Source organism: Benincasa hispida, chromosome 8 (genome assembly GCF_009727055.1).
Source record: "Benincasa hispida cultivar B227 chromosome 8, ASM972705v1, whole genome shotgun sequence".
NCBI lineage: Eukaryota > Viridiplantae > Streptophyta > Magnoliopsida > Cucurbitales > Cucurbitaceae > Benincasa > Benincasa hispida.
Genome location: NC_052356.1, coordinates 54,723,482 through 54,740,505, shown reverse-complemented (window position 1 = coordinate 54,740,505; position 17,024 = coordinate 54,723,482). Strand labels below are relative to the sequence as shown.

General features: G+C 31.5%; 1 protein-coding gene across 1 annotated transcript; it reads left to right on the top strand.

Moving 5' to 3' along the window:
* The first annotated feature begins 6,950 nt into the window (after window positions 1-6,950).
* Window positions 6,951-9,454, top strand: LOC120083411. Its single transcript, XM_039039164.1, has one exon. The coding sequence runs from the start codon at window positions 7,175-7,177 to the stop codon at window positions 8,915-8,917; it is 1,743 nt and encodes a 580-aa protein (XP_038895092.1). The 5' UTR covers window positions 6,951-7,174; the 3' UTR covers window positions 8,918-9,454.
* The last annotated feature ends 7,570 nt before the right edge of the window (window positions 9,455-17,024 follow it).

Below are 17,024 nucleotides of genomic sequence, written 5' to 3'. Positions count from 1 at the left end.
AAATAAATGATTTGAGTAATCCGGACCAACCCGATCCCAATATTTCAGGGATGGGTTGGATCAGGTTCATTTTTTTATAAAAATTATTTTGGTTGAAGAAATTTACAACCCGAATAATTGTGTTTGATTTAAAAAGTCATTTAACCAAACCTAACTCAACCCAATAACACCCTTAATATGAATAAATATATATAACTATTACATGTATAGATTTTATATATTTTTAATATCGATGTATTTCTTTAACTGTCTATTACTTTGGTCCAAAACTCTTGACATAATTTAACATCTTCATCACTATAAAATAATTATATTATAATGTATAATTCTTGATTTATTTTAGTGATGATGATATTCTCTTTAGTACAATATGATATGGTTTTTATCAATATACCAAATCAGTATAACGGTCAATTATTAAACTTAATTTCTTATAGCTGTATATTTAGGGGGTCCTTTTTATTATATGTGGAAATAAAAATAGAAAAATGAAAAATAATTAGAAGGCATCTGATTAAACTACTTAATTGTAATAATTGGCAATAAAGTTTAGCTAATGCTCGATGGTTGATAATTTTCTTTTTCTGTAATGTAAAAAGTCCTCTATTCACATTAATAATACTTTCTCCTATTATGAAGGTGGGAAAAGATCTTGATATTCTACTTGTTTGTATTTGTACAAAAATAATGAGATTTGAAGTTTCTTAAAATTGACGAAGGGAAAGAAAAAGAAAAGAGAAAATGATAGAACTCATGTTTTTTTTTTTGTTAAAAGAAAAATAAATATTAGGTAATTGCGACGGATATCCTATCATTTTTGTGATAGTAACTAAGTGTATAACAATGTTTTAAAAAATTATAAATATAGCATAGCCTGTCTATTATTGATAGATTTCTACCAATGATGTGGTCTATTGCTGATGGACTCTATCGATGTTATGGTGATAGATTATCTAAATCTTGTTATACCTAAATTTTTTTATTATACCATATCTATGAATATTTTGTGCTTGATTGTAATCTTTGCAACTTTTTCATAAATATATGTGGATTGAAAAACTTGATGAGGAATATTGAAGCTGGAAAAAAATAATAATTAAGAAAATAGAATATAAATGTGCCTATATTATAATCATTCTCCTTTCTATTTTTCTGTTTTAATTAAGTTTACCATCACTATTAGTTTCATTTCTTTATTAACTATTCTTTTAATATATTTTAAAAACCCAAGTCGATATTATTCAAATTTTATTTGGAATTCAAGTATGTTTTTATATAAGTGAAAAACTTAAAAAAGAATGTTTAGAAGCCAGCCTTATTTTCAAAAATTAGGGGAAAAGAACCAAAAGAGTTATTAAATAGGGCATTAGTCTTTTTTTCAAACTTCGGCGAGATGCATTTAAATATTTTTTCCTTTTTTATTGCATAGCAAGATAATAATTTAAAATTAAAATATATCAATTGATTATAACAACGTAAAAAGGAAAGAAAGACACGATTGGAGTATGATAGTAAATAAGATATTATTGATGAGTGATAACATCGAAAATGTACTATCTAGCTCTACTTAGTTCAAGATTATTCTAGGATTTTATGTGTTTATTATGCTATTTTGTAGGTATTGAGTATTCAAGAGATAGAATTGACCATTTGGAGTCATTCGGGGTTAATTTGAAGCAAATTTGGAGTTAATTTGAGTATCCGAGTTTCAAAGTAGATAAATTACCAAAATGCCCCTAGAGCCAACATATTTACTCTCCACTAAGTGTAGAGCTACGCTCGTAGGAAGAAGGAAGATGATCAACGTAGCCTAATTACCCTAGCCTTACGCTACATCATTACGCAATAAGGTAATAGCTAACATATCAGGGTAGTGTAACAATGCAAATCCCATTGTAATTATACTATGGTATTGACAGACAAAGAGACGCACATGCTGGCGAGAGCATAATGCTCAACATCAAAATATTTTCGACTCTAGAGCCCTTGAACGCTTCAAAAGCTCGCTTCTCTTAAGCAGATTTGTGGCTTCAAGAAAGAAAGGCCTGAGAAATATGAGAACTTTTATGTACCATGACAAGAAAAGAACATCGACTAACCAATGTTAAAAATTTGCGCTTCCCGGAGGCAGTCAGGCGACAATTTTTTTTATTGCTTTTTTTTTTTTTTCCTTTATTGCTTTTTAGCTTAGCTTTTTGCTTTTCTTTTGTATGCCCCTTATTTGCCTAGAAGAGATGGAATATCATATGAATCTACGAGCTCTCTTATTATCGTCCAGTGTGTCAAATTTCGGGAAAATTTTCTGTTTTCTTTTTCATTTTTTCTCTCGTTTTCTATTCTTTATCACACTGGGAACAATGTTATATTTAAGTTGGGGGTAGAGTATGTCTGTGTTCCAGTTGGAGCCCTTGAACATCTAAGCCCGGGCTATTTTATTTGTATGCTTTATATGCATGTTAGCTCATGTTAAGTGATTTTTTGTGATGACTAGTCTATGACGCACTTCCTTGAGATTTTCATTTATATGACATGATGTTTGATCTGAATAATCGTGATTTTTAGCCCTTTTTAAAAAACTTTCTTACTTTGCATGCACGCTTAAATTCTTTATCTGCCTAAATTAGGTCTTGCATGCTTAGAAACGTATTACTTAGTCTGTATTTTAGTTGTTACTTTGATAAATCCCATTGATTAGAGAGTATCTTGCATGATAGGTTGTAATGTAATACTGGGGGAGAAAAATGAGTTATATGCCTGCTAAAAAAAATCAATTGATATATGTTTTCATTGAAAAGAAAATATCAAAGAAAAAAAGAAGAAAAGAACTTGTAATGTTATGCATGACTAGGGTAGAAAGAGTTACCTTGCTGTGATTAGTTAAAACACTCGCGAAAAAAGAGTGAATATAGTTCCCTACAGTCTTGTGTGAAAACCAATGCCCTTAGGTAAAATAAATGCAAATTTAAGGCTCTATAGTTAAATTCTAGGCACCTTAGTGGAAATATTATCGTCTTGATCGTCTTGATGCATGAGCCAATGTAAAGGAAAAACAGATTGAGGGTCATTTAAAACCATTCATGGCTTATTAGAACTTAGCTAGAAGGGTTTTGAATTCACCCTTCCATGAATAAATCCAGACTTTTTTTAAATCGTGCTTCATTTATTGATTATAATTTGTTTTCGGTATTGAGGTAAATTAAATCTTATAAGACTGTTGAGGCTTGAGTAGCGAACCATGCAATTTGAGTGAGCATATCATTTGTATGGCTGTGTGTTTATTTCTACCTTGCTTGAGGACGATCAAGAAATAAATTGGGGGTGTTTTATAGCACCGAAGATGTGCTATCTAGCACTGTTTAATTCAGGATTGATCTAAGATTTTATGTATTTATTATGCTATTTTGTAGGTATTGAGCACTCAAGAAGTAGAATTGACCATTTGGAGTATTTCGAAGTTAATTTGAAGCAAATTTGGAGTTAATTTGAGCATTTGGGCTTCAAACGAGATAAATTACCAAAATGCTCCTAAAGCTAGCGTAATTACTCTCCACCAAGCATAAAGTTATGCCCGTAGATAGAAGGAATATGATCGACGCAATGTAATTACCTTAGTCTTACGCTGCATCATTACGCTATAAGGCAATAGTTAACATATCGAGGTAGCGTAACAACACTAATCTCAACGTAATTACGCTACGAATATTGACGAACAAGGAGACGCGTGCGCTGGCGAGAGCGTAATGCTCAGTGTTGCAACACTGAGACATCATGCTACGATAAGAAAAAGCTTACGCTGTGTTTGAGCGTCGTTACGCTGCACCTGTCTATAAATACTTTGCTTCGATTTTAGGTCAAATCAGAAGAGAGATTGGTCAACTTTTAACACCGTTAGGCTCAATTTTGGCCATTATTGGACAAAACCTATGAGATTTTTTCATATTTTACTCTGTAATTTCTATTTTGGCGTTGAGATTCATGTATTGATGAACGATTAAAGGCCCAAACGTTGTTTTGAGGTTTGTTGGGCACCTTCTATGGTTTAATGAGATTTTACTTGTAATGTTTTTGAGTTCTCTATTTATGTTGTTCTCTATTCCTTGATTTAATTTCTAGGAAAGGCATGCTTATAAATTTAATTGACAACTAAATTATTAATACTTGTATGTTTGTTTCCCCCACACTATGCATGTTGTAGGTGTCCATCATCGTATCAAATAGCATGCTTAATTTGAGTAGCAATAGGTTTTAGTTATAGTTATGGTTTTGATTGATAGCTTTTCTAGGCAAAAGATAACGGAACCTAGGGAATAGAAATGCATTAGGTTAGATTTAGTAAATTTAATCTAATGTTCTAATTAATCCAAGTGTAATGACCCGAATTCAGGAGAGGTACATGAATGAACCGGTATCACATCCAAATGAGAGGGATCTCGAGAACATGAAAGTATGGTTAAGAAAAACTTAAAAGAATTCAAAGTTGCTACCTATACCAATAAGATGCACTTTTCTTTTCGGTGACTCAATCATAAGAACGCGTCCTTAGTTTGGAGCAATCCAATGTTGGATGACCTTCTAGGATTGGTTGGTATATTTTTCATTAATGTAAATCAATTACCTTTATCGAAATATAGGTTATTTCACAAACATGAATTTAAACTAATGATATTCTTAAACCACACATTATCAAAATTTCAAGGAAAAGAAAGCACTGAATTATGAGTTGACACCTAGCTGTAAACCGTCTTCTCATTTATCAAGGAATTTGACATATAATTGATTTGATGATCTCTACAATTGTTTATTTTTTCCTTGGGTGAAAAAACCTTTTAGTTATTTAACTTTTGATTTGCAACTATTTAATTTCTATTCTTTCAATTTTATAACAACTTAATCTTTAAATTTTAATATTTAAGAATTTAATCTTTATATTTTTAAATTTATAAAAATCTAATTTCTAATAAAAAAAAATTATCAAAATTAGATATCAATTTTATTATTTTATGAGGTAGATTTTGTATTTTATAAAGATATTGAGTTGTTATTAGTTTATCAATTTATTTATTTAAGAAATCTCTATAAATCTTAACCCTAATTTCTATAATATAAATTAAATTTTTACAAATTTTAAAGTACAAAGACTATATTATTACCCTAAAATTTAGGGACTAAATTATTATAAAATTGAAAATTCAAAGACTAAATTGTTAGAAATAATTTTTTTTTTATTATTTAAAATTCTTGGCATTTACATTTATATAGACTATTTTGGCCATCCTAATGGAGAGGGGACAATATAAGAAATATACCGTATTAAATAATTTTATAATGGATATAAAAATTTGTATTACTAAATCTTAGAGGTAAATAATTCTATATATATATATATATATATATAGTATAACTTTGGATTAAAAAGGGACAATAACTAATTGATGGACATCCAATTTGTGTTTAGGAAAAGATGGAAACATCCAATGACAAGTGGGTTGTATGCTTATTTACTATCTACCCTTTTTAGAGTTTTGTAAAAAGTAAAAATTGTTGTTCTAAGATTTTGATTTTCGAGTAATAAACAAGTTAAATTACCTATAAAATTCCTACTAGTTACTACTTATTAGAACAAATTAAGAGAACATAATTTTTCAAAATAGTTATGTAAATATATTTGTATTAATATTAATTTTTTTACAAAGTAAGATATGGAACTTTATTAGAAAAAAGGATTTCCAAAGTTGTTTTAACAAACCATTCACAACATCCCACATTGGAAAATAATTATATTAAAAGAAACAACTGAATTTTGTTTGAAATAATTCTAAGTGAATCTTAAACTTGTCAACAGATTTGCTTTAATTCAATCAATATAAATTGGGAAATCAAATCTAACTTTAGATGCTTGATTATTATTATTTTATATATATAAAAAAAGTCCTTAAAGTTCTCATTTTTCATAATCAAGTTAAATATATATTTTAGTGCATAATGTTTACTTTTATAAATAAAAAACCAGTATTTATTTTTTACCAAAAAAAAAAGAAAAGAAAAGAAAAGAAAATAGTTTCATACTTTCTGACATTGCTTCATCTACTCTCTCATTAGAGTTGAAATGTAAAGTTGGTTGATCTTGATGACAAAGTTATATTATATGACATAATAGTTAGAAAATCAATAGAAATTAAAAAATTTATAGTAGAGAATGTCATTTTAAAAAATTAATAATTCATTCTCCTATTTTATAATATATTGATAGGTATTTCGAGACCTTCTAACAAAAAAAAATCATACATATCTAAAGTTGAATAAATTAAAAAATAAAAAATAAAAATAGATGCATGGACAGCCTACCAGCTACCAATCATAAATTGACACGTGACAACCTTTCTTTTTCAACAAATAATTATCTCTCTGTTGTTCAAGGGATGCAGATAGATGAGTGTCATTAGTATTGTTATAAATTAAAACACTAAACTAGTAATTGTGTCAATTTAAACTTGGATCTTCGTAAGGGGATCAAATTGCACCCTCATTTAAATTTCGTTCAAAAATATATTGTGAAACTTATAATTGATTCATTTAAATTTCTAAATTGTTATGAGTTGATATGTATAAACAATTTTCATTGAAAATTGTGACGATTAGAAATTATAAGTCTCACATAATGGTTATTGAGAATATAAATTTACGAAAGTTGGAAAATTTAAATTGCTACAATTATTAGTGAAAGATCGTAATCGATACAACTTTACCATTTTAAAGATATAAATTGATATATAACTAAAAATGTTAAAAAAAAATCTAAAACAGTTGATTTGAATGAGTTGAATAGTAATTAATAGCATTGGGCTATTGTGGAGACAAAATTGAAAATTTTTGAAAATAGCGACATAATAGGATGAAAACATATATTTATTTAGGCTTATAATTAATAAATGAATGATGAATTATCCAAAATTGACCTCACTTGGTCCTCCTCATATTGGATTTTTAAAAATCCTTGAATTAAAAAAGAAGGGAGAGGAAAACCGGTAACCCTAACCACAGGCCTTCAATCTTGATAACTCGCTCCAATATCACGGACTTTCCGTTTTGCGTTGCAGAGCAGTGATTTTCCGCCGGAGTCTGCACCGCCAACTCGCCGGAAAATGACTTTCCTTCATTTCCACTGACAACTAAAATGAGAGAAGAACAGGGTCCGAGATCTGCAGAAACGGACCCGACGCAGTCGCCGGATTTCCCACTCAACAGTCCCACACTCCGCCAAGTAATTTTACTCATTTCTTCCTTGATATCTCTTTCCCATTCCGTTAAAGTCTTTGCTTCCAAATGGAAGCTAATCCGCGACAAGCTTGAAGAATTGAATTCCGGCTTAATCGCGGCTGATAACTGTGATTCCGACGAAAATCCCGCCATCTCAGACCTAATTCCCAAGGTGATTGGGACGGCTACTGAATGCAACGATCTCGCTCGCCGCTGTGTTGACCTCTCTTTCAGTGGGAAGCTTTTGATGCAGAGTGATTTGGATGTAATCTGTGCGAAATTTGACCGCCATGCGAAGAAGCTTTCGGATATATATACAGCAGGCATTTTGTCGCAGGGGTTCGCTATCGTCGTTTCTAGGCCTGGGCTTGGGGCTTGTAAGGATGATATGAGGTTTTATGTGAGGGATATTGTAACCAGAATGAAGATTGGTTGTTCAGATCTGAAGAGACAAGCTCTCGTTAATCTGCTCGCTGCTGTAACTGAAGACGAAAAATATGTGAAAGTAATAATAGAAATCGGTGAGATTGTGAATCTCCTTGTTAATTTTCTTGGTTCCCCCGAGACGGAACTCCAAGAAGCGGCTCTGAAAGTGCTTCATATAATTTCTGGGTTTGATTCTTATAAAGCAGTTCTAGTTGGGAATGGGGTAATTGCGCCATTGATTCGCGTTATGGAATGTGGGAGCGAGGTGGGGAAGAACATAGCCGCAAGGTGTTTGTTGAAATTCACGGAGAATTCTGAAAATGCTTGGTCTGTATCTGCTCATGGCGGCGTAACAGCTCTATTAAAAATCTGTTCCAATGCTGATTCAAAAGCAGAATTGATCGGCCCTGCCTGTGGGGTGCTTAGCAATCTCGTTGCTGTTGAAGAAATTAAGAGATTTATGATTGAAGAAGGTGCAATTTCAACTTTTATTAGGCTCGCTCGATCTAGAGATGAAGCTGTGCAGATAAATTCCATTGTCTTTCTCCAAAATATAGCTTACGGGGATGAATCAGTTATCAAATTGCTGGTTAAAGATGGTGGGATCCGGGCATTAGTTCGTGTTATGGATCCCAAATCTTCGTCCTCATCCAAGACCTTAGAGGTCACGATGCGAGCAATTGAAAACCTCTGTTTCTCATCTATTAGTTATGTAAATACTTTGATTAACTACGGGTTCATGGATAATCTTCTTTATTTCTTACGAGATGGGGAAGTTTCTCTTCAAGAAGTAGCTCTGAAAGTTGCAGTTAGGCTATGTGGGGCATCAGAGGAAGCCAAGAAAGCAATGGGGGATGGTGGTTTCATGCCAGAATTCGTCAGGTTTCTTGGTGCAAAGTCCTTTGAAGTTCGAGAAATGGCAGCCGAGGCACTCTCAGGAATGGTCATGATCCCTAAAAACAGAAAGAGATTTGCTCAGGACAATCGAAATGTAGAGAAGCTTCTGCAAATGCTCGACACAGAGGAGGGAAATTCAGGTAACAAAAGATTCCTCCTTTCGATATTGAACTCATTAACAGGAAGCAGTAGTGGAAGAAGGAAGATTGTGAATTCTGGGTATATGAAAAACATTGAAAAACTTGCAGAAGCTGAAGTTTATGATGCTAAGAAGCTCGTTAGGAAATTGTCCACAAATAAATTCCGTAGTCTGTTAAATGGAATCTGGCATTCTTGAATGTAATATCATCCCTGTTTGTAATATCCTTTTCTTCTCCTTCTTCTTCTTACATAATTTTGTTTATTAAATCCATACCTGATTTGATTCACAAATACGCTCCATCTTTCCCAGTTCATTCAAAAACTTACCTTTCAAAAAACATCTTAATAAAGTGTGTATTTAGAGAGCTCTAATCTAATCATCTCCAACCACCCACCTAAACTTTTGTATTATAGCCTTGAGAGAGAGAGAGAGAGAGAGAGAGCAAATACATTAACTCAGTGTAGTTGAGAATGGAAGAGAGGCACATGGGGGAAGAGAAGACAATGAATACAACAGAGAGGAATATGAGCAGTTCTAATCAAAGCTTCTGCCCATCTGCCATTTTCGGACATCGACACTGAGAAGACAGTGATGGATGAAGATGATGCAGTGAGTCTGCTGTATTTTTCTTTTGTATTTTCCTTTTCTATATCCCGTTTGTTGTGGCAGGCCTGTCCAGTTTCTTCAAATATCAATAAAAATATTAATGTAACAGCCAATGAATGTTGTTTACCTTGAACAAAGTTTAGGCTATTCAAGCAAGCAATGAATGTATGTATATTGCTAATTACTAATTACTAATTTGATAGATTCCTTGTTGTCAAATCATAACATAATCTCTTTCTTTCCAATTGACAGTCCCAATTCAGATCTCGCAATCTCATTCATAAATCTACATGATATGATAAGCTTTTAGGGATGAGTAATAGAGACAAATGGGAAGCAAGCAGTCTAGGGTCTGACAACTGGACCATATCATTTACATACGAAGCTTCTTGCAATGCATTGACAGCTTGTGAAATGTGAATGAATGGGTGTGGAACCCTCAAATAAATATTTTATATTTTTGGTGCTAAAGTTTGGGTTATTAGGGGCCCATAATTTTAAACCAGTCGTTAGGGATTTTTTTTTTATCAATCAAATTTTTAACGGAATACCAATTTTCAGTCTTTTAAATGATTAATGATTCGCTCCTAAAAAATAAATGAAATCTAATTTTCTACTTACATCAAAGTGTACTACCGAGTTTTATACAATATCGTGCTAGAGATTATCATATATATCACGATCTTCATTTTTCTTACTCTTTGTTGTGCTTTCGTCGTGAATATTTGCAGTAGATTGGATAAAAATGAAGATCATAATAGATATGTTAAGGCTACAATAGGCATGATCATTCCTAATGTGATAGAAAGCGCGGTAGTGTGTTTTGACGTAAACAGAAAGTTAGATTTTATTTATTTTCTATGGACATGTCATTAATCATTTAAGGGGTTGAGAACGAGTCATCCGTACAAATATCGTAGGGAAAGATAAGATAATGTAACTTAAAAATGTTAAGTTAGATTGAACCCCACCACAACTGGCAATTCAAATGGTGCAGTAAGCTTGAAGTTGGTGCCTTCTCTATTGATTAGTGAACCAATAAATAAGGTCAAAACATGCACCTGAAGCAAAGGATAGATAAAGAAAGAATTTGTGAATTACGAGAATAAAGGCCCACGGGCTCTAATGGTTTCAACAAACTGGGCCGAGAGTTTGGGCTGTTTGTTTTTGCAAGTTTCTTTCCTTTTTCATGACTACTCAAAATCATTTTTCATGTTTGGTAAGCACTAGAGGAATATTTTGGCTCAATCATTGAAGCATGAAACTTGGTCATCATGTTCAGTTATGTTAATTATTCCATAATTTACTTAAGTATTGAGATTATAAAATCCAAAATATTAGTAATCTTCTTCATTGACTTTGGTAGAGTTGCAATAATATGCAAGTTAGGAGTAGGAGTTGTCTTGTAAGTCTATGACTACAATAGAACATGGCAAACATCATATTATACTAGTGCCTAACTATACGGACCATACTTATTCTTTTTAGTCAATTCTCCATTTAGTCTTTGATCTTTTGAAGTTTTCAATTACTCTTCATGTGCTAAAGATTCTCAATTAGGTTATTCCACACTTAAAATGTACAAAGTACTGTTTTATTAACTTATCTAAAAACATAATTGTATCACTCAAATGCTACTTGACACATGAAACTCAATCATCCACTTACTAAGAATAGACTCGCTGATTAACAAATTCAGTTTAAATAAATTAATAGTATTTTATTGGTTAAAATACGTGTAATGCCCAAGGCTCATGATCGGAATCCAGATTCGACCCTCGATGGTCCTAACATCCCCTGCGACCTATCAACGTCATCCTTGCTTGCACTAGCTTCCACTTGGTTCGTCCCCAAACCACATCAGATCCAACGCGGATTCTTTCAAGAAGTTCACATGATTGAGGAACTGAAAAGGAATGTGCACCTTATTGGTATAGGTAGTAACTTCCAATTCTTTTAAGCGTATATTAACCATACTTTCATGTCCTCATAATCCTTCTCATTCAAATATGATTTCAGTTTATTCATGTGCCCCTCCTAAACTCGAGGTGTTACGTTATTGTTGATTTTTTCCCGAAAACCTTTATTATCTATTATAATTTTTATTATATATTTTGGTAACATATTGACCTATGTTATTTCCTTGAAATTTATTATTATTATTTAATCAATTTTGATAAAAGTTAAATTTTAATAATCGAATTTGTCCAAAGTATAGGAACTAAAATTAGACATCTAAAAGTATATATAAAATTGAACAAACTTTAAAGTATATAGATCAAAATGATATTTTAATATAATGCAAATTTTAATAAACTTTTGAGGTAAAGACTCGCCCATTTTTTCAATACAAGGAAAAATTGAAAATTTTAATGTACATTAATTATGCAATAAATTACTCGAATATTGCTTACAAAAAAAATGAAAAGACTAGAAATTTTATTCATTGACTTCGGTCGAGTTTGTCTTTGTGACTATAATTGAACAAGACAAGTCAAACATCAAACTTTCCTTGTTGACTTGAAATATATACTTAACTAGAAGTAATTAATCAGAATTTGTATCATTTACCTACCTAACATCTTCTTCATCTTCATCTTTTGCTTCTAGTGCAACCTCACAACTTTAATATTCTACAAATATTACTTTTTAATCATGAATAATTTAAAAGTAAATGAGTCAATTAAGTCAAGATAATTGTTTTAAATCATAAAATTATTGAAAATATTTTTCATTATAGCAAAATATTATTGGCTATCAATGATAGACACTGAGGCAATGATATTTTTCTATATTTGTAAATAAGTTGACTCATTTTCTTATATTTGAAAATAACCCTTAAATTAATTTCGTTATTGAACATTTTTAGTTAAACAACATGTGGGAGAGGAGTTGAAACTTCTAATCGATTGCATGTTTGTAAGTTAGATAGAACTAAGAATTCAAATTTAAAATAGATTCACTTTAATGAAGGTTTATTAAATGTAATGAAGAGGCGTGTAAAGAAAAATAAATTAGATTGTATTGGATTGATGTTTGGGAATATTAGAACAATGTGATTCCATTACATGTACTTTCAAATTTATAGCATGAGATTTTTAGTTTATGCTATCTTTCTTATTCTCAAGAGAGTATCAGAAATGTTCTGAAGAAAATCTGACCAACCACCGAAAGGCTAAAGATCAATTAATGGACCAATCTACCTCTTTAACTTGGGCCTTACACATACAAATATATAGCAATTAATCCAATTAAAGGGATTTAGGCATATCTATTCCTATTTTAATATAGTAATAAAAGATTGTGTATGATATTTTGATTTCTATATGTCTCTATAATAATACAATATAATATTCCCCATCTTCAATCTAAGTTTTAAATATTATATATCGAATTTTAAAAAAACAAATTTTTATGAAGGATAAATTAAAAATTCAATTCATTAACTTTCAAATTTGAATGTACTAGGTCTCTTAAATAGATTTGTAATGTTTCAATTTTGTAACTAATAAGTTGCAAACATATTCAAAATTCTTAAAATGTAATTGTTCATTAAATAAAATACATTTGATTGAACTTTAAATTATTTTTGTATTCTAGTAATTACATGAATTTAAATTTTTGAATATTTCAGACTTTTTAGATAAAAAGTTGAAATTTCATTAATCTAGCAGATACTTTCTTTAAAGTTTGGAGAAGTAATTTAATCTTATATGAGTTGATAACTTGATGCCCCTTCTAACTTAAAATGTGGGAGTGTAAGTTCTCAAGGAAAATTTGGGATTATTTCCTCCCTTCTTATGTTGGCTCGTTTGATGTTGGTGGGGGCAGGTAGTCTCTCCTTTAATATTGGGATTGCCTATGATCCTTATGTTCAAGGGAGGTGTTGGACACGCGCTGAACATTATTTGGAGTCTATGGAACCTAAGAAATGAGGTTTGCTTAAGTAAATGAGTGTTTAATCTTGTTTCGCTCAAGATTAGGACTAACTCCCAATTTAAGTACCCTAAAGGTTCAGGTCGTGACCTTAAAAGCACCCCTCCTATGCTCAACCACCCTTCCAAGTGGTCGCCACTAGCTGCTAGTATTTGGAGATTGAACCACAGCTATGCCTTGGTCGTCAGTGAGTGGTAGAGGCAGGCTTAGATGGCTGGTTCGAGATCATGAGAGTCAGGCAATTTTGGAAGGTTAAGTTCATCTGGAGGTGTGGAAGTATTAGTTTACTAGAGTGAAAGCATTGTTGGAGAGCTTATGTGCGATTGAACAGGAGTGGTCTAGTAACAATCCTCCTATTAAAATGGAATATGATATTTAAGATGTTATCAAGTTTTTTAACGGGGAGAACTTTTCTTTTGTTGAGATTGGGATCCTCATCGAGCTTTTTGTTGGGAACACTATTAATATTGTTAATTTTTGTGATATCCCTCGAAAGGAAAACAAATACGTTCATAACATCGCAACTTTGGTCTCCTCTCAAGGATGTTGTTTGATCAAGAAAGATGTTTTTCTAGATAGTATTCTTCCCTTCCTTGATTAGGGGCTTTAAGTGTGGTTGTTTATGGTGATTGTGTTTGTTTATTATGTTTATCTAAAAAGAATCTAAAAAATATAAAGATTGAACTTGTAATTTAACCCCTTTAAGAAAAAATGAAAGGATAACTAAAGAGAAAATAAAAGTTAGACTAAATCAAAGTTGATGAAGTAGTCAATTATGAGGAAGGAAGAGTATACAATGACACCTCTTCCCTATATACTATATTAGTGAAAAGAGGAAATTGAGAAGCAAAGGCTTTTCCAACGACAAGGACACCCCTTCCAAGTCGGGCTTTAAATATCAATGGATCCCACAACATTAAACTTATTTGAAATTATCTATTTTAAGTCTTAATGTGAACATAACACACTTCAAATTCACATTTCCAATATAGAAAACTACATGTTATTATTATTATTTTATTTATAAAAAAAAAAAAAAAAAAAAAAAAAAATATATGAACACATGAGAATTGTGAAAAAAAAAAAAAAAAAACAAAAAAGGTAAGGATGAAAAAAGGGGAATTGAAATGGATGAGTTTGCCACATAGAAATAACGTAGATGAGGAAATAATAATAATAATAAAGGTAATTTGGGGGAAACACACACACACATATATATATATTTCCATTTGTTTCAACCAATTTAAATGACAGCTTTGATCATGTGAAGAACCCATACACACATTTCCCCATAAATCTTATCTTATCCTTTCATTTTCATTTTCTAGGTCAACCTTCTACAACGCTATTCCTTGCTTTTAAGTCTAAACTTTAAACCAACAACCTCTAAATCCTTAATCAAACCCAATTTGTTTAAATTTATGTATGATTTATAATAACTAAACCCGTTTGATTGGTTCCTTTGTACAAATATATATATAAATCTCTGGAATCTGAACTCCAAAACAGATATTTATAAGTTATATGGTTATTGATATTTTCGATAACCTATATAATTGATTTAAATTATATTTAAAAATGGGTATAGAAATAGAAACTGACGTTGAAAATATAAATATAAAGGAAGGTGAGTAAATAAAAAAAGAAAAGAAAAGAAAAGGGAAGAGAGAGTGGGGACAGCTAGGGATGAAGTTGACCTATTCTTAGTTTATCTTTAAATTGAATTAACACAATAGTATGGTGGACAGTGCACAACCGGCTTCCTATGATCTGGCGTTATATTTCACTTTAACGTCATCATTAACCATTTTTTTTTAAAAAAATTTATTCTCAAATTATTATTATTATTATAGGAAATTATAATATCTTTTTTTATTGAAGGGAACAAAATACTTGATTACTAAGTAATTAAATAGCTTAAACTAATATAATTAATTACATCATGGAATTTCATGCAGAAGGCATTCATGTGTCTTTCAATTATACTTGTGTACGTGCTACTCTAAAAAAGAAACAAAATGGTATTCTTTAAAATTGAAGGTTTGAATCTTAGGTTTAATTTTTTTTTAGCCTATAATATTTTGGATGTTAATTTTGGTTCTTGAATTTAAGGTTTTTTTTCTTTTTTTTTTTTCAATATTTGATGCTTTGCTTTTTAAAACATATGTTTTTCAAAGACGAAAGACTCTACATAAACTCATCAAATCTTGAACCAATAATATGATCTTCTCATTATTTAGTTAAGATCGGACTTTGGTTGCATTTTCAACAATGTTTTCCTCGATAAGATGAACTTGGCTCAAATAAGTTCAAGGTCATTTAGTCATTGGAATAATTAAGATTTAATCCTAAACTGTTCAAGATTAGGAAAAAAATCAAATCTAAATCCTAAGAGGATGAAGATGAACACCAAGTTAATTGTCTTTAATTATAAGTACATAATTATAGCTTCATATGAGATAATTTGAATCGTACACTCAAACTACCTAGTTTTCACATTCTTTCACTCTTTGACTTAAGCATCAGAATGTGTGTAGCAAGCACCACATTGATGTGCAAGTTTGCTTTTTTGTATGCTATATTCTTTCCTCGTTCAAACAAATTCACTACTGGTGTCACATGAAGGTCAAGTATGTTTCTCATGCCCAAATTTTGGCATCAACAATTAGCACCATTTATGAGGACAAAAGTATTCTACTAATAATATGCATACCTTACAAAATATGAGTGAAAGAGACAAGAACAGGAATCAAAATGGAGATGACTCTGACCAAGATTGTCACCTGCGGGGAAGATAAGACCCAAATTTTGGCATCACCAATTAACACCATTTATGAGGACAAAAGTATTCTACTAATAATATGCCTACTTTACAAAATATGAGTGAAAGAGACAAGAACAGGAATCAAAATGGAGATGACTTTGACCAAGATTGTCACCTGCGAGGAAAATAAGACTATACACCACCTTGGTCCCATCCATAAGAGGGATGACATAAGAAAAAGTTGAAAGCACTAGAGAAATATGTGAAAGGAATGAGTCAGGATTTAACTTACTTATTAGGGATTTTTAACAAGAAAACCTCTAGAAAACGATTCAGAAAGAACTTTTAGTACTTGATCTTGCCAAATGAAAATCTCCCTTAGTTGAGGATGTGAAAGGAACAGAGTCTCATGTCCAAAAACCAAAGAAGAAAATGATCTCAGGTGGGAACAACCATAAAAGGCAACATGAGAATGTCAGACAACAAAAGCAATATGAAGCTACACACGATAAATTTATCAGAATTGATGGACTAAAATCGCTATTGCGAATTGTGCCAAGGAGACAAGGCTAAGAACAAGAAGTATGAACTGAGGCTGAAGAGCATAACTAGAGGTTGATGATCAACTAGAACCTTAAGAGATGAGGAGACAGTCAAGATAGACTTGTAGAACTTGATAGAGGAAAAGTGAAAAACTCCAAGAGGCCAAGGTTGGTCAACCCTTATAGTCTGACACCAAGGTCAACCAACTTCAAAAGGTGAGCATACAAGCAGATGACTGAAAAAGATCTAGGAAACTCGATCGAAAAAAAACGAAAACAAACCCTAGTTGAGGCCGAGACTGAGGCCAAGGATACAAGCCTTCCCTAAAAAAGCTGTTAAGGATTATTCAGAAAGACTTAGGGCATATTCAAGGAGATTTCTGTAGAGCCAAAGAAGCAAAGTGATCTAATTTTGAAGCTTATATTACACAAGATGGATAAGGCCAATACCAAG

What these genes read in the sequence shown, in the direction of transcription:
- LOC120083411 (XM_039039164.1), top strand. Translation starts at nt 7,175, where the DNA reads ATGAGAGAAGAACAGGGTCCGAGATCTGCAGAAACGGACCCGACGCAG.